The sequence below is a fragment of the Acomys minous genome (assembly GCF_964271855.1).
Source record: "Acomys minous genome assembly, chromosome: 13".
NCBI lineage: Eukaryota > Metazoa > Chordata > Mammalia > Rodentia > Muridae > Acomys > Acomys minous.
In genome coordinates, this window is record NC_140495.1 from 72,500,122 (window position 1) to 72,515,579 (window position 15,458).

At 38.6% G+C, this 15,458-nt stretch overlaps 1 protein-coding gene across 6 annotated transcripts in view; it reads right to left on the minus strand.

Moving 5' to 3' along the window:
- Window positions 1–15,458, minus strand: part of COL19A1 (collagen type XIX alpha 1 chain) — a 324,524-nt gene that overhangs the window by 234,769 nt on the left and 74,297 nt on the right. For 5 of the 6 annotated variants that reach the window (XM_084755182.1, XM_084755181.1, XM_084755184.1 and 2 more), the window contains exons 10-11: window positions 6,893–6,937; window positions 4,140–4,184 (exon numbers count right to left, since the gene is read on the minus strand). In XM_084755182.1, the coding sequence (XP_084611308.1) occupies window positions 4,140–4,184; window positions 6,893–6,937 (90 nt within the window). The remainder of the gene's footprint in view (window positions 1–4,139; window positions 4,185–6,892; window positions 6,938–15,458) is intronic. The other variant, XM_084755183.1, reaches the window with a different exon arrangement.

Below are 15,458 nucleotides of genomic sequence, written 5' to 3' on the forward strand. Positions count from 1 at the left end.
GAATCAATCTATATGTCTAGCCACTAATGAATGGATAAAGAAAATTGTGGGACATAGACACAGCAGATTCATATGTTAAAAAATTTAAAAAAACATAAAAATTTCAGAAAAATGGATCAAACTGGAAAAGTATACTGAATGAAATAAGCTAATTAAAAATAAAATTTTTAAAAAAGCACAGTTCAAATTGAGGCACCCTCTATGGGTAAACGATGCTGCTACCAGAAGACATAGGCTATTATGAGAAATTATCATTACTAGGCCTGGGGTATCTTCCTGAGTTATTGGTCGGAAGCCTCCAGATACTCACACAAAAAAAAATTTAGGCTATTGCCACTGCTTTTAGTTGTCCAATACTCTATGATAAAATCCTACTGATGAAGACATCACATACTTTGGCTGGGAAACATAGAGAAATCAATTCTGAACTTAGTGGAAAACTTCTTTTCTTCTGGCTAGATGTCATAGTCCCTGGAGGTTGTGTAAATTATAGCGGGAGAAAAGATGTCAGTGTTCTTACCCAGCACTGGATCTTGCCTGATATATGGATATATCAGGCAAGATACTCCACTGGTGCAATAGTGGCACATGGATGTCACCAGCCATGTTCTGAGTGGATTTCAGGTCTGTTCAACAGGGGTGAATTAATTAAGGGTCTTTAAATCCAGTCAAAATCTCATGGCTGAAGAGGGGAACCTACTACTGTTATTTTGCTAAATAATCATATTGTTAAAATGCTTCCTAGAAGTTTTTGTTTATACCCATAGATCTGTGCTATTCTCTACCCCAGTCAAAGAAACTTCTTTTTTTCCAGTGGGCAGGAGTTAAGTGCTCAGAAGAGTTAGTGATTTTGAGTGCTCATCCCTAAATGAGAAGATATCTATGTCACCTCCCTGCAGGGGTCAAGGAGCATCATGAGGAAGTAGATGTTCAAGTGGAGGTAGAAAGAAGGTAAGAGCTGGAGGGTGAGGGAGAGGGGAAAGAGTTGTGTGAAAAGCTGCCTTCTGGACAGCTGCTAGCATCACCTCTATATCATCAAAGCTATAACTACTGTCTTCTAGACATGGCCTGGATACAGCAGCTGTGGTTGCCTCCCCCACAAAATTTGAGCAGGAATGAGGAAAAGCTTCATGAGTCCTGATGCCTAACTAAGGAACAGCTGGCAGTTGATGGCTGCTGAGGGAGAGAATTATTTTGGAGGCCAAGGGGCAATGTGGCCATTAGCAGATTCCCATGATCCAGGGTGTGGCCCCACTTCGTGTGCATACAAGCAACACTGATTAGACTTGGTAGAGTTATAGGAAGGAGGAAAGGAAGGAAGGAAAGAGGAAGGGAGGGAGAAATGGAGGGAGGGTGGAAGGAAGGAATGAAGAAGAGGAGAGGAGATGAAGTTGGGACGGGAAAGTTTAATGAGGGTAGCTGTGTGGATTTGAAAGACTATGTTGTACACATAAAATTCTCAAAGACTAGACAATATAGTGTCAAAATGTGTCTGGGCTGAACACACAGTTTTTTTTCTTATCATTATTCTCTAGGGTATAACAGCTACATATATAGAATTTGTATTGTATTAGGTATTATAAATAATTTAAAGTCAATTAAAATATTTAGGAGGGTGTGCATAGGACACAGAGCATTTCCTATAAGGGAATAGAGTGTCTGCAGATTTTTAACATGTTCAGGGGAGGCTTGAAGCCAATCCCCCGTAAATACCAAGGGATAATTGGACATGTACTTGATCAGTCTGAAAGATTCTTTGGACTATGAAAAGTGCATCTGTAAATTTGATTTTGGAATAACCTCTTGGTCATTCTAGTTGGGTAAATTAGGCTGAACTTAATTTCTGGCTATGATGAGTAGCAGATTTCTGAACCTGATTTCCATTGCCTGTAGAAATAACATCTGGAAACCAACACACAAGATGCTATATTTCAAAGTTGAATTTTGGCCATAGCCATGTGCTCTTGGTAGATATGAAATTACTCATACCTGAATTATTTAGTCTACACTATTGTGTCATTCAAAATCATCCAATTTTAAATATAGGAAAGGATAAAATACAATGTTTTAAGAAGAAAGGTGTTTTTAAAGTAATCATGTACTTGTTCTTCCACAAGAATTGTTACTTAGGTGTAGCTGGTTGATTTTTTTTTTTTTTTTTTTTTTTGGAAACAATACATTGTGAGCAACCCAAGAATCCTGTGTTCTTGTCACACCGAACTGAAGGCTGTTACAGAGTTTTTTTTCCTCTCAAAACCAAAGTCAAGCACATGACCTATTTATCCTATAAAAAATACATGTTTTGTGCAACAGACAGAGGCGTAATTCATGTGCTTATTTCAGCTTGCAATCTGAAAAGAATCAAACATTTACTGTATAGTAAATAATAATTAAAGTAGGACCTTCAAATAATAAAGATGATTACATGAATATTATATATGACTGTAAGCTATCAGGATTATGATTCCTAAAGTCACTGTCTTTTCTCTTTGATGTTTATTTCTTTCTACATATGGTAGAAGAGGTTGCTTGAATGCAACAGCCAATAAACACGAGAAAGCAGAAGAAAAATCTTAGGAGCAAAATGCACTGAATGTGTGTTCTTTTTAAGTATTTGATTAACACACCTTTATACAAAATAATGGAGTTTATTATGGCATTGTAATACGTGTACATAATTTATTCTATTCATATTAAGTCTGTGGGAATCAGTTTAATACCACAAAATACCAGTTGTGGTCAGAGAATAACAAAATAACCAGATTTAAAGGGTATTGGCGACTAAATTAGAGAAATCATATTATGCCTTGCTTAGTTTCACTTACTTCTACAAATAAAATACCACTAATAAACCCAAAATACATGTAAGTCAGACCTAAAGACATGTCCAGATTATAATTCTAAGGAAAGAATATTCAAGAGATTTCTAAAAGATCCTTTAAATGGTTATAATTTTAATGGAATTTTTCTCAGTTGCATCGTTATTATATAGCTCTCTTCTCTCTCTCTCTCTCTCATTTCAGTGAGGAAAAGTAATTATCATGTAGCTTATAACATATGTAATTTGTCCTGTAATTACAGAAGACGCTCATTGTCTCTATAAATACATATAGAAGAGGCAAATGAGTGATCACTGCCAAGAAAGCTAAACACAAGCAGTGCTGGATAATTTGACATCATCTATTCCACCTGCTAAAACCATGCATTTGTAAAAGAATGCTTGTTTAAATGTTTTTTTTTTTTGAGGGATATCAGTTGACTTTTGTAGTTACTTTTCTAGAACAAAATACTGCTTAGAGACATAAAATGCAGAACTCAATTTTGTGAGAAAGTGATGTGATGACATTTGGGTTACAGTGATGACATCTGTCTTTTTCCCCCTCAAGGATCACAGTCTACCAGTTTCCATCCTGTGTGCCCGAGGGTACCCATGTTCATGGCCTATAGCCACCTGACTGGCTCTACTTGCTTACCCAGCAGGAGCTCAGGTCTGAATTGGGTACTCCTTGCCAAGGTTCACACTTGGGACTGACTGCCTTGGGGAAAAGTGCTTCCCTCGGCCTCTGTCCGAAGCCTTCCCCACACTTTTCTTTTACTTTTTATCTGTAACCTGTAGCATACATAAGTGTTCTGTAATGTGACCCAAGGCACTGTAAAACATGGTGAATTTTTATATACCCCTATACCTTTTAAGCACCCATCCACTAAACTTTTGGAAAAATTCTGATCTTAATGTGTGACGTTTTTTCTGTTTCAGTTAGCTCTTTTCCTCCTTTGATTTCCCCTCAGGAAAAAAAAACAATGACAAGCCAGTGTCCATGCTGGCAAACTTTTACTCATAGACATCATCCATAGTGGACCAATGGCACCATAACATAAAAATACAGTGATCAGTAAATCATTGCATCTTTTGTGTATAAATGGAATTAACTTAACTAAAAATCACTGACCACTAAGCAAATTTAGAACAATTTCTGTCAATCATCAATGTATTGACTACTATAATTGATGCAAATATTTTTAGGATCACTATAAAGTCACTACATATATTGTATAGAACATGCAAAAGAAGCTAAATGCCACATTAAACTATCTCGGAAGCATAATTCATCCATACAAATGCACATAGAAAGGATTACCTTTTCACCATTTTCTCCTTTGCTGCCTTCCAGTCCTTGTTCTCCCTGTAAAAGAAGAGCATGGTGTATAGTAAAAAGAGCATGGTGTCACTATTTCATAATAATAGTGACATTTCTAACAGTAAAAAAATCTCACTGATTTAAATAAATTCCTTGTAATATGAAGCTCTAAACCAATATTAAACAACACAGAGTCTAAATAGAATAAAACTCCAAAGAAACAGATTTCTGGCTACTTCCCAGCCTTCTAGAGAATCTCGTCTCATAAAGCCAAGAATCCCACATACAGAAAGAGCATCTGATTTGCTGTGATTTGCTTTGAGAATGGAATTAAGCAGCGCACGGACCGAGTTTGCCATTCTTATCCTCAATAGCATCTTATTAGATGCAGAAGACACAGACTTCTTTGATAGCTACCTTTCACATGAGCATCTAATAAGAGCTTCATTATGAGTGGATTTCGCCATGAACCTTGGAGTCCTGAGGACGCCTGCCTGCAGCTCCAGGTTCCTCCCTTTTCTGCTCATGTGACTCACAGCCACCAAAGGAGGGTTGTTCTCTATGCTGTCCTATAAGTGTAAAAGGTGCAAGTGTCTACTCCTCGACGGAATCTTTTCCAATCCCACAGATTTTTTTTTGTATTTAATCTGGCTTAAATAGATTGATGACATTCACACCAAACATTTAGTAACATCAAACTGAGAGCTAGCTACATGCCAGGGACCTATGGTTGCTTAGCTGGGAGGTGAGTGTTAGAGATGGTCACATCTGCCATGCACTAACAGGAGGTCTTGGCCTAAGGGATCCAGCCAGGATCTTCTGAGTGTACAGGCATAAGAGACTAATATTTTTGTTTGTTTCTTCTATTTTTTTTAGTCTTTTTAAAAAAGAGGATACTATGCTGACCAGAATGTCCTTGAGTTCACAATGCCATTTTAGATGTTCCCCAAAAGACAAACATGTCATTTCTATGTTTCGGTGAAGTATCACTGAAGCTTTCTGAAAGTGACATCTAAAAGCTCACAATGTCCTTGAATTCTGGATCCTCCTGCCTCCTTTACCATTATTTGTTGGAATAACAAATAAACACCTGCCATCATACCTAGCTAAAGATGAAATGTTTCTGATCTCAGCATTTCTGTAATGCTTCCACAAAGTGGCACATGATATATCTGAAATCCACACTAATTATATAGATTAGAATATGCGACCTTATTATCTGTATATAAATCATTTATGAGTATATTCGCATACCTATATAGTCAAATAAAAATATGTGTGTGTAGAAACGCAATTAAATAAGTATTTTCTGCTTCATTTATCCCTAACACATCATCAGCAAACAAGAAATTAGTTTACAGGTACATGGGCCTATCTTTCTTTTAATAGTGTTCTCTGTAAAATATAGAATTTAACTCCCTCTGGTAATTCAAGCTGACACTGACGCTGCTAAGCACCCCTAGTGCCTTGGCCACGATGTCAGCATGATGCAGCCGCCACAAACAGCTGCTGGAAAGTCCAAAACTATTTCCCAGCAGATAAATCCTCACATCCCTTGGCTTGCAATTCAGCTCACAGATGCAGCACATGTGGTACCAGTGGGTTTTGTCTAGAGCTGCTGTGAAGAGACTCGGAATCATGCTGTTTCACGGCTCCCCATCCAATCTTATTATCTCTAAGGGGCTATGTCAAGAAACATTCTTAAAAGCTGTAACTAGAAATAAAAGTATATCTTTCCAAGTGACATTTCCAGCTATATAAAATTAAATATATATAAACCTAGATGCCTAGCACCTTCAGACATCTTATTATTAAAACCAGTAACACTACATCAGAACATAGAAATGACATGTGTGGCCTTGTAGGGACATCTAAAATTGCATCGATGATACTCTCACTCATGATGGGATTGTTTGGATTGTATCACAACACCTGGCCCCACCTGAAGTGACTCCTGCTCCCTCTGGGAATCTGGAGCATATTAGCTTCTGTGCATTCAGTCATGCTTGGCACAAACAGTCAAGTTTGTTCATGGAAAAAACAGTCCTTGGATAGATACTAAAGGATACAGGGGACGTTCATTATGGTGGAGAGAAAGATGTCAGGCACAGAAAGACTCACTCTGGATGGTCCAAAACTTCTCATTCATCAGGAATATGAATGTAGCGTTCTGCAGATTTTTATTCCTGTATAGGGCATTGAATCTATGGCTGCACACAGGCTAAGCAAGCACTCTGTACTGGATGGTATTTCCAGCTCTCTTTTTACTTTTTATTTTGAGACATGATCTCATCGGGGTGTCCAAGCTAGGCTTAGACTCACTCTATAGGCCTGCGGGCTCTGGACATGTAATGCCTCCTACGTAGCTATGATGATTGGGCTGCTCTGCTAGGCCACAGCAGAAAGGTGTGTCTCCAGGAACTTGGTTGTGTCTAGCATCCTTGTACTGATGGATACTCTGTGTCATTAACACAATACGAGCAATGTAATGTATACAAATACAAAATGACAACAGAAAATACTGTCCCATTGTCCTCTCGGGTTCATAATAGTCAGAATGTTTCTTGCACGGCTGTGACTTTTCCATGGTCCTAAGAAAAGCATCTCTGGGTCTCCAGGGAGGCATGTTGCTAATACCCTCTAACAAATGTTTCCTTGAGAGGTCTCCAGGAAGGAAATACTTCCGAGAGTCTTCCTAGAAAAGACTAGCTTATTAGCTTGGTTTGTAGGAAACATTTATAAAAACCCATTACCTTTTGACCAGGTAAGCCTGGAGTACCATGTAAGCCATTTTCACCCTAAAAGGAGTAACCAAAATAAATCTCATCAGTCACAAATGATACTGAAAAAAAAAAACCTTTAAAAAGAAAAATAGGTTGTCGGGCTTGGTGGTATATACCTTTAATCCTAGTACTCAGGGTGGCAGAGGCAGGTGGATATCTGTGAGTTTGAGGCCAGCCTGGTCTACACAGCTAGTCCAGGAAAGCCAAGCCTACACAGAGAAATCCTTTCTCAAAAGCAAACAAACAAAAAGGCTATAGTTATGTGGAAAGATAGCCATTTTCTGGAACCGGTCAAGTGTAGGCTCTTCCAACTTTCTGTCATGTCACAACTCCAGGATGATCACCTCAAATTTTAAGGTGAAGGTATGGGGGCTCTGAGATGTTAAGTACTAGTCTCAGGGTTGTCTAACGTGTAGCATCACCCGAGATATCAAGTGACTGCTCATGATTTCAGAGCTTGTGTATTCCATGTGCTAGTTAATAATCATTTCTTTCTTCTTTTTTTCTTATTTTCTTCCTTCCTTCATTCCTTCCTTCCTTCTTTCCTTCCTCTTTTCTTCCTCCTTTACTCTCTCTCCCTTTCTTTCTTCCTTCCTCATTCCCTCCCTCCCTCCCCCTCCCTTCCTCCCTCCTTCTCTCCCTTCCTCCTTCTTTTCCTCCCTCCATCTCTCCCTTCCTCCTTCTTTTCCTCCCTCCCTCTTTCTCTTCCTTCCTTCCTTCCCTTTTCTTTGCTTTGAAGCCTTTGGGCACATTAGTAAGTGCTGTGTATGGGGGAAGGGTTTGTTTACTGAACAAGCTTATCCAAGAGTTACTGTTTCCATAATCATCTTCTGTGGGCAGTTACACAGTGACTGGGCTTCAAACTCTTGCCCTTCAGCTGTGACCAATGTCCTGCTTCCCTATACGGTCTGGTCTCTGGCAACGATTTTAATCATGGTTTATAAGTGTCTTCTTGCCTAAAGTGAGATGCCATATATGCACATGTGCATATTCTTGTCATATTATGGACATGCTTATTTCCTTGTCCATATCTGTTGATTGCTGCAAGGCCAGTTCTAAAGTCAGACCAAACACTACATGAAACAGTTCCCTTTCCACTTGTCTGGCTCCTGTCACAGGCATAAGCATTTTCAGCAGATGCCTATCAGGTTCCACGACTGGAATTCTTGGTCATCGCTTTGACGAGTCTGCTTTCTGAACAGCACACCAGCCAGAAAGAGATACTCCAGGGAGGGTGTGTGCATTCTCAGGACCCTCAGGCAGTTACTTGGTTCTAGGAATTTACTATGGCTCCAGAGTGTCCAGATTCAGGCAACACAAAATAAGCTAACAATGCTACGATCTGCTCTATTTGTATAAAATATTTGTAAAGTTCACTTAGAAAATAAAAGTTTTTAAGCATTACCTACAACACAGATATCATTTCTAAATATTGTTTGAAGGAAGTTTAAGTATATAAAGAAATACACCAAATCTTCACATTTTAAAACAACATGATGTTCTGCCTAAATATTGCTCTCCTACTTATATTGCTAATACAATTTTTTTTGAAAAGTTTCACTGTTTCTTTTCTTTCTTTTTTTTCTCTCCTTTTAACCAGAAGTGTACTGCATATACATTACACACATTATTTTAAGAGTTAAGGTTTTATTTGTTTAGATTTGATTATCAAAGTGCTCTATAGCCACAGTAGAGGCAAAACTTGGTTGTGATATGTAATTGCATGTGGAAGCATTAAAATAGCAAAATTATCAGTGTACTAGGCACGCTGATGTATGGTTCTCCACCTGGGGCACCAGGCAAGGCTAAGCCGCAGGAACATCTGATAAAGAGATAACAAAATCGCGATAAGTATCTGACGCCAAGGAGCATTCTATGGAAATAGAGCTGCTATTAATCATCGCTGAAGTATGCCCACTTGTCCCTAAGAAACAGATTCTTTTCCTCAGTTGATCCAATATAATATTTTGTATCATATTGCAAGTTACCCAGGATAAGCAGATACAGCATATAATCCACTAGAGTGCAATGATATGGAGTTTGCACTGCCAACAGCCCATTTCGGAGAAAAGGGGTGGTGACAGCTCTTCCTCTCTCCCTTTGCTAGCAGCCAACTTTTACATATAATGTGCCCGGACTACTGGCATGAGTGTGTCTTTAGTTGATGCTGTGTGAGGACTGTAGTGACAATATGGTGTTTTCCTGTGGCGAGTGTTAACTGATCTCTCGTCTTTCCCTACTTGGAGGCTTAAAATCACTTCCAGTTGGATTTAGTCCATCAGAGCAGTGTGTGCACACTGGTTCCCATCTCTGTCTTCAAAAGTGGAGAAAAATATATGGATTACCAGGAAAACATAAAAAGGTCATCGTGCAAACATGCTAATGACAAATGTTGGCTCCATAAAAAGATTTATCATTTAGTCCTTATTCTGAAACATAGGAGCAAAGCCTGAACAGCTGCTGCCTCTCAGGGTAAATGTCATTTTACCTATGAAATCAGTGCTTGCCTGTGACTCCTGGAAGGACGCTTGTCTGTTTTATGGTGTGTGTGTGTGTGTGTGTGTGTGTGTGTGTGTGTGTGTGTGTGTGTGTTTAAGTTCTTGCTTCCTTTTTCTCCAAGTCTCACCCTAAAGAAAGCATAAGATGCTTTTTTTTTCATCTTTGGATCAATCTTTTAGTTCATTATTGGAGAAAAATACAATCAATGGTTTTAAAAAATCATACCTTTCAAGACTTATGTGCAATGATACTCTTCTATTGTGGAACTTTTAATTCCTGGAGCATATCTGGTGGGAGGAGAAGTGACTCCCAGAAGTTCTCCTGTGACCTCCTCATGAGCATGCATGAACACACACACTCTCAAAATTCAATAATACAGAAACTATATTTATAGTCACCACTAACACAAAATACAATTATAAGATTCTAACTAACTTTTGGAGTCTGATTCACATTGTGGAACACAAATTTTAAAAAATCACACAGGTATGCTTACTAAATTAAAGCTCCCTGAACCTAAATTTCAGCCCACTAGTCTTATTTCTGATATCTTAAATTAAAGGAGAAAAAAAGGTCTTCCAAATCTTACACATGACCTCCACTTGGGTCACTATCAAGACTTTCATTCAGCAAACCATTAGCAATGCTTTGGAGTTTGTTAATATATGATCCTGATCTCTGGATATACACTTACCATCCAGTTTGTCTCTTAAAATGTGGCTTTCATAATTGAGCATATTATGACTGAAATGTTCCCACACAGAACAGAAAACTGACACACACACACACACACACACACACACACACACACACACACACCATGATGCTTTGGATGCTAATGTGTTCTATTAATGTAATTTACTTATAAAGATATGTTTCCATATACTGATAATGAAATCAAGCATGAGCCCTACTAAGATTTCCTATCAAAGAAATAAATTCTAGATCCAAACATATTTCAAATTAGACAAATGAAATTAGAGCTTTGAAAAAAAACTAGGCAGTTTAGAAATTATTTGGAGAGGTGGTAAAATTTTCTTTCCATGCATAGTTAAGTTATAGAGACTTAGCCACTTTTGAAGGATCTAATAAAAATCTGGGATTCTATGAAATTGACATGATCTTCTTAAAGTGAATATGTTGGAAACAATAGTTTGGGGTTATTATACTGTCAGAGTAGATTAAAGGCAATTTAAATATAGTTGGAACTGCAACGCTATAGTAGGGAAATCAAGACGTTAAATATGAACCATCTGCTGAGAGATCTGATGTGTAGTAACTGACACCAGGATCAAGCATGCCACCAAATGAAAGATGATTTAAGATAGGGCGCACGGTACCATCATTCAGCTCCTAATTGAGGACAGTGAGATACCAGTCACCGCAAACCATTTCCTGTCCAGAGTACTCCTCGTGACGAGTCATTTATAGTGTGACTCCATATCCGTTACCTCTACTAGAGCCCGGCTGTGCTAAACCCATCAGTTTACTTAATTAATGGTTTTAGAGTCTTGGAGGATTAAAAAAGTCCTAGCAATAGTATAAGTGTAGGAAACCAAGGAGATTTTCAATCTGAGACTGGGTGAAAAGAAAGCAAGATAATGAAGACTCACTATGCCTAAGAGAGCAGAAAGGTGGGGTGGGGGGGCAGTGAGGAAACAGGAAGCACGTTCTGGACCTGTACACACTGCCCCTATTACATTTCACTCTAGGAAGCCTTGCGTCTAGGCTTCGCTAGGTGGAGTAGAGTCCCCTTCCCGCTGCTTCCTTCAAGTTTGCTTTTGCATAAAGCATTGGGAATTCTTACCTCAATGTAGTCCTCTAACGTTTCTCTTTTACTCCCCTCCTGTACTTTGGGGCTACGTTTCCTTGAGTTCTGCACTATTCGGCTAGGACTTAAGAACATTCTATCAACATGAGTGTCCTCTGTTGGTCCCCGTGCAGACATCACAGAGCCGAGAGAAACAACTCTCCCTTCTCTTCTAGGAGGTCTCGGGGATATAGACACACCAGTGTTGGTGAGGTAACCAAGATACTAAGTGAGGAGAATGGAAGGGCTTCCAATTCTGTTTAGTGCACCAGAAGGCGCCATTAAAATCTTGCATGAACATTGAATGTCTTAATCTGCCATGATGATGGGATTGAATCATGAGATCAATTGTCTAAAGTCAACATTAACTTCACACTTTTACCTGACAGCTTTACCCAGGACCATACACTGGTACAGTTGACTCTGGTTTGGCTGACTGAAAGAAGCTTCTGATGGGGCCACTTCAAGGAGACTGTACTGTCTAAAGCCACAGGTGTCTTACATGAAAGCAGTTATTTCTTTAAATCCACTGTTCAGTATTTTATAACCTACACCAAGAGCAAGAGACTTAGCCACTAAGCTATGTAAAGAATTGGTGTGTGATCTTTCTCCAGGTAATATTTTAATATTTGTGTGCCAGATAGTGGTTGCACACTAAAGCCAAATAGGGGCATTAGCAGACTGGAGTCCTGAAATCTGGCTAACTGTTTAGTAAATAAAAGTCAAGTGCCTGGGTGCCAGAAACGCTGCATGTGTTGAGCCTGTCATCCATCTGTTGCGGTCTCGGCCAACTGCTCTACTTGGGATGTGAGTGGAAGGCATTAGAAGGGAATAAGAAACCACTAAGAAATAAGGCAGCTGCGGAGACACTAGGCTTCTTTTTCCTGTCCCTCTAGCACCTCTGTTCTTCTTAAGTTTCTGCTGATTTCAAGGCTATGTCATATACGCTTACTGATAAGACAACGACAAGACATTCCACATCGAGCCAGGGTTCTTCACCAAGAATTTGTTTTTGCCCAGGAGCTTTAGTCAGTAAGACTAGAAATCATAACGATGAAACTATAAATTCTTGTGTTAATTTTTTTTCAGTTAATATTGGTTATTGTAAGAATTCCAATCCAATGTCTGGATTTGATGAGACTTTGTTGTGAAAGGATTTTTTTTTTAATACACAGGTGTATCGGTGGGTTTTTTTTGTAAAATACAATTTGATTATATAACTAATTGGTCACCCTACAAGCTGTTGAGATTTAATTATTTTGCTATTAACAGATAACACAGTTTATTGGTGATATTGATATAAGTACAAAAATGATATTTTTTGTTAACATAAAGCTCACATTCATTTTTTTCAGGCTTGATGAAATATTGGATTGTTCACCATGAACTGAGCAAGGATGACACCAATAGACATGCCAAAGTGGAATGGGAAAGGCCATGAGGCCTCCACCTTACACAAAGAACTGCAAGCAGCTAGGAATGCTGACAGCAGGAGAAATAGTCTTCCCCCAGGAAGAACACACACATTGGTTGTTTAGTACCAAAGATGAGTCCTGGAAACATGAATACAAATAACATTACAAACATTGATCAGTTGTATACACACACACATACACACACAAACACACATACACACACACACTAAAAAAAAGTCATGAATTTAAAGAAAGCAAGGAGGGGTACATGAGAGGAAGGTATACTGGAGGGAGGAAAAAGAAGGGAAAATGAAATTATATTATTAAATATTTTTAAAATTCCATTGCTGGATAGAGTTGTGTGTTCTTATTTAGTGATTTCAGTTTCAATAATGAAATGTCATGTGCAAGTACTTATTAATTTTTTTTTCTTAACTTAGGGAGAAACTGTGGAAATAAGCTTAATTCTGATTGTCCATGGAAAAATTAGGTGAAACTAGAAATGCAGAGAGGAAGCCAAATGACTTAAACAAGAATTATTTTCGCTAAACGCCTATAAGTTTCTTAGTCTCTGAGGCATTAATGCCACATCTGGACCAAGGCTTGAGCAGAACTCATTAGGATTCACAAGAGCTACAGGACTCGTCTGCACGTACATAAACTGAAACAGCATCTGCCTTTATTTCCTGGAGCTGCAGTATTCTCACAAATGCCTTTTTAGTGAAAAATCAAGATTCAAACACCATCATTTCATTCCCCAGAAGCAAAGACAATGAACAATGGATCAGCCTTGTTTCTGCTCATCTCAGTGCAATGACTAGGGGGCTTATGGAGAAAAAAGGCACATCCTCCAAAGCTCCTTTTAATGAAGTTAGTCTAGCTGTTGATTATGACAGGCAAATTAGTGACTGGTCCACTGTGTTATTGTTGTGACAGGTTATTTTTTTTTAAAGCCACAGTACTAAGCGTAATATTTTTGCCTTTGATAGTACTGTTTATGTATACAGATGCATGCACTTGCATCAGAAACATATTTGCTAGAGGGTGGAAAGGTAGAATTTTCTGTTTGGTGTTCAGGTCAAGCCAGAGAGCATCCTTGAGTGGGCTACTGCCCATGGAGGGCAGACTACAGATCTTTAGAGTCACGTATGGACACTGAAAATATTTCAAATCTGATGTTGAATTTCGGAAATGGGCAAAACTAAGCCATCATATTTTCATACATTTGGTGAGTGAACTAGTTTGCAGTGATTCTTTGGAGATGGGTGCAATCTCCTGCAGGTGTTGGAGTTAGAAGATTGAATGTTAAAGAGGTTCATAGGCTGACAGATGAGGGGACACAGCACTCCCTGGAGCGGAGTTCAGAGAGCGAAAGTCACAATCCACACCCTAAGCTGCAAGGCAAATGGATTTGCGATCCAATTCAAACTGAGTGTGAAAGGAAATCAGGGTATTTGGCACCATCCTGATGACATAGCGGAAGGCTCATGCACAGTGAGTTCATGTGGACAGAGCTTTACTCCTATCCCCACTCCTTGCAAGTTATGAAACTTAAGGAAGTTCTAATTCTCTTCATATACTAGGCTCTTAATCCAAAAAACCAATAATAAACCTCAGCTAAAGGGCATGTAAGTATTGAATTAGTTAATATAAAGGAGGAGACCCGTGGCAGTGTTTAGCATATAATATTTATTGCATAAGTGGCTGGTATTTTTTTTTATCAACCTGGTACAAGTTTGGAACTTTATGTGTAATTCCTTCAAATGAGTCCACTGGTTTGGGAACATCAAGTTGTTTGTTTGTTTGTAAAGATACCAAAGACACAGAAGATATTTGAGTTTTATTTTAATGTTCCCTGCTAAATAAATTTTGAATAAAATAAACTCCCTTACGTGAGTTCTAAATTGGTCTCATAGTTAGTCAGAGCTTGAAGCAAGAGCATCATCAAGCCGTGTGTTTAAGCTGTATCTTCTAGTCATCAAACATTTATGCCAGTCTTTAAGCTAACTCTTTCACGAACCTCTTAGTTCCTCATTAAGATAAAGCTGAAGTGGATCCGGTCTAATTCCCATTTGGTAAAGGAGAAAGATTTTTGTACTAGAACTTGATGCAGGTAGTGTAACTCGGCTTGCCATTGTCAGGTTCATTATTGGTGACTAGCATTTGCTTTCTACATCCACCATAAGGAACAAAAATAATAATTTAACAACTGTTTCCTCTTGTTTGGCATAGAAGTGCATACCTTTCACCCCAGCACTCAGCAGACAGAGGCAAGAGGCACATAAATATTACATTAGCATACTTTAGGCTCTATTTTTTGTTATATTTTTACTATCACATAATTAAAATAGACATTATTGGAAAACAATCTTATTTTTTTAATATCTCCATCTCCCCCAAACAATGAACATTACCCTGGCACATTACTTGAGCTGGGAGTAAAGCTTTTGTATGAAATATGCATGCAGTTAAAGCAAATGTGGCTCCAGGGGTGATGGTGCAGGACAACTAACCACTATTCAAATCCTCCCCTCTTTTTCTCACTTTGGACAGAAGGACAAAGCTGTGCCCAGCCTCGGTATGTTCAAGTGTATGTGGGTATATGTATGTGTGTGTGAGGGGGCATGTGTATGTGTGTGATTCTATGCAATAAAACATTCATTTCTTCTGGAAATCAATCTATTCCCTTTAATCACTTTTATTAGCAGTAGCTCCTAACTACTCATCGAAACTTACCAGAAGTAAACAGGTCATTTGTTTATAGAATGGAATTTTCCCCTATGAGCCAACAGTGGGAATTTTACCAAACTTA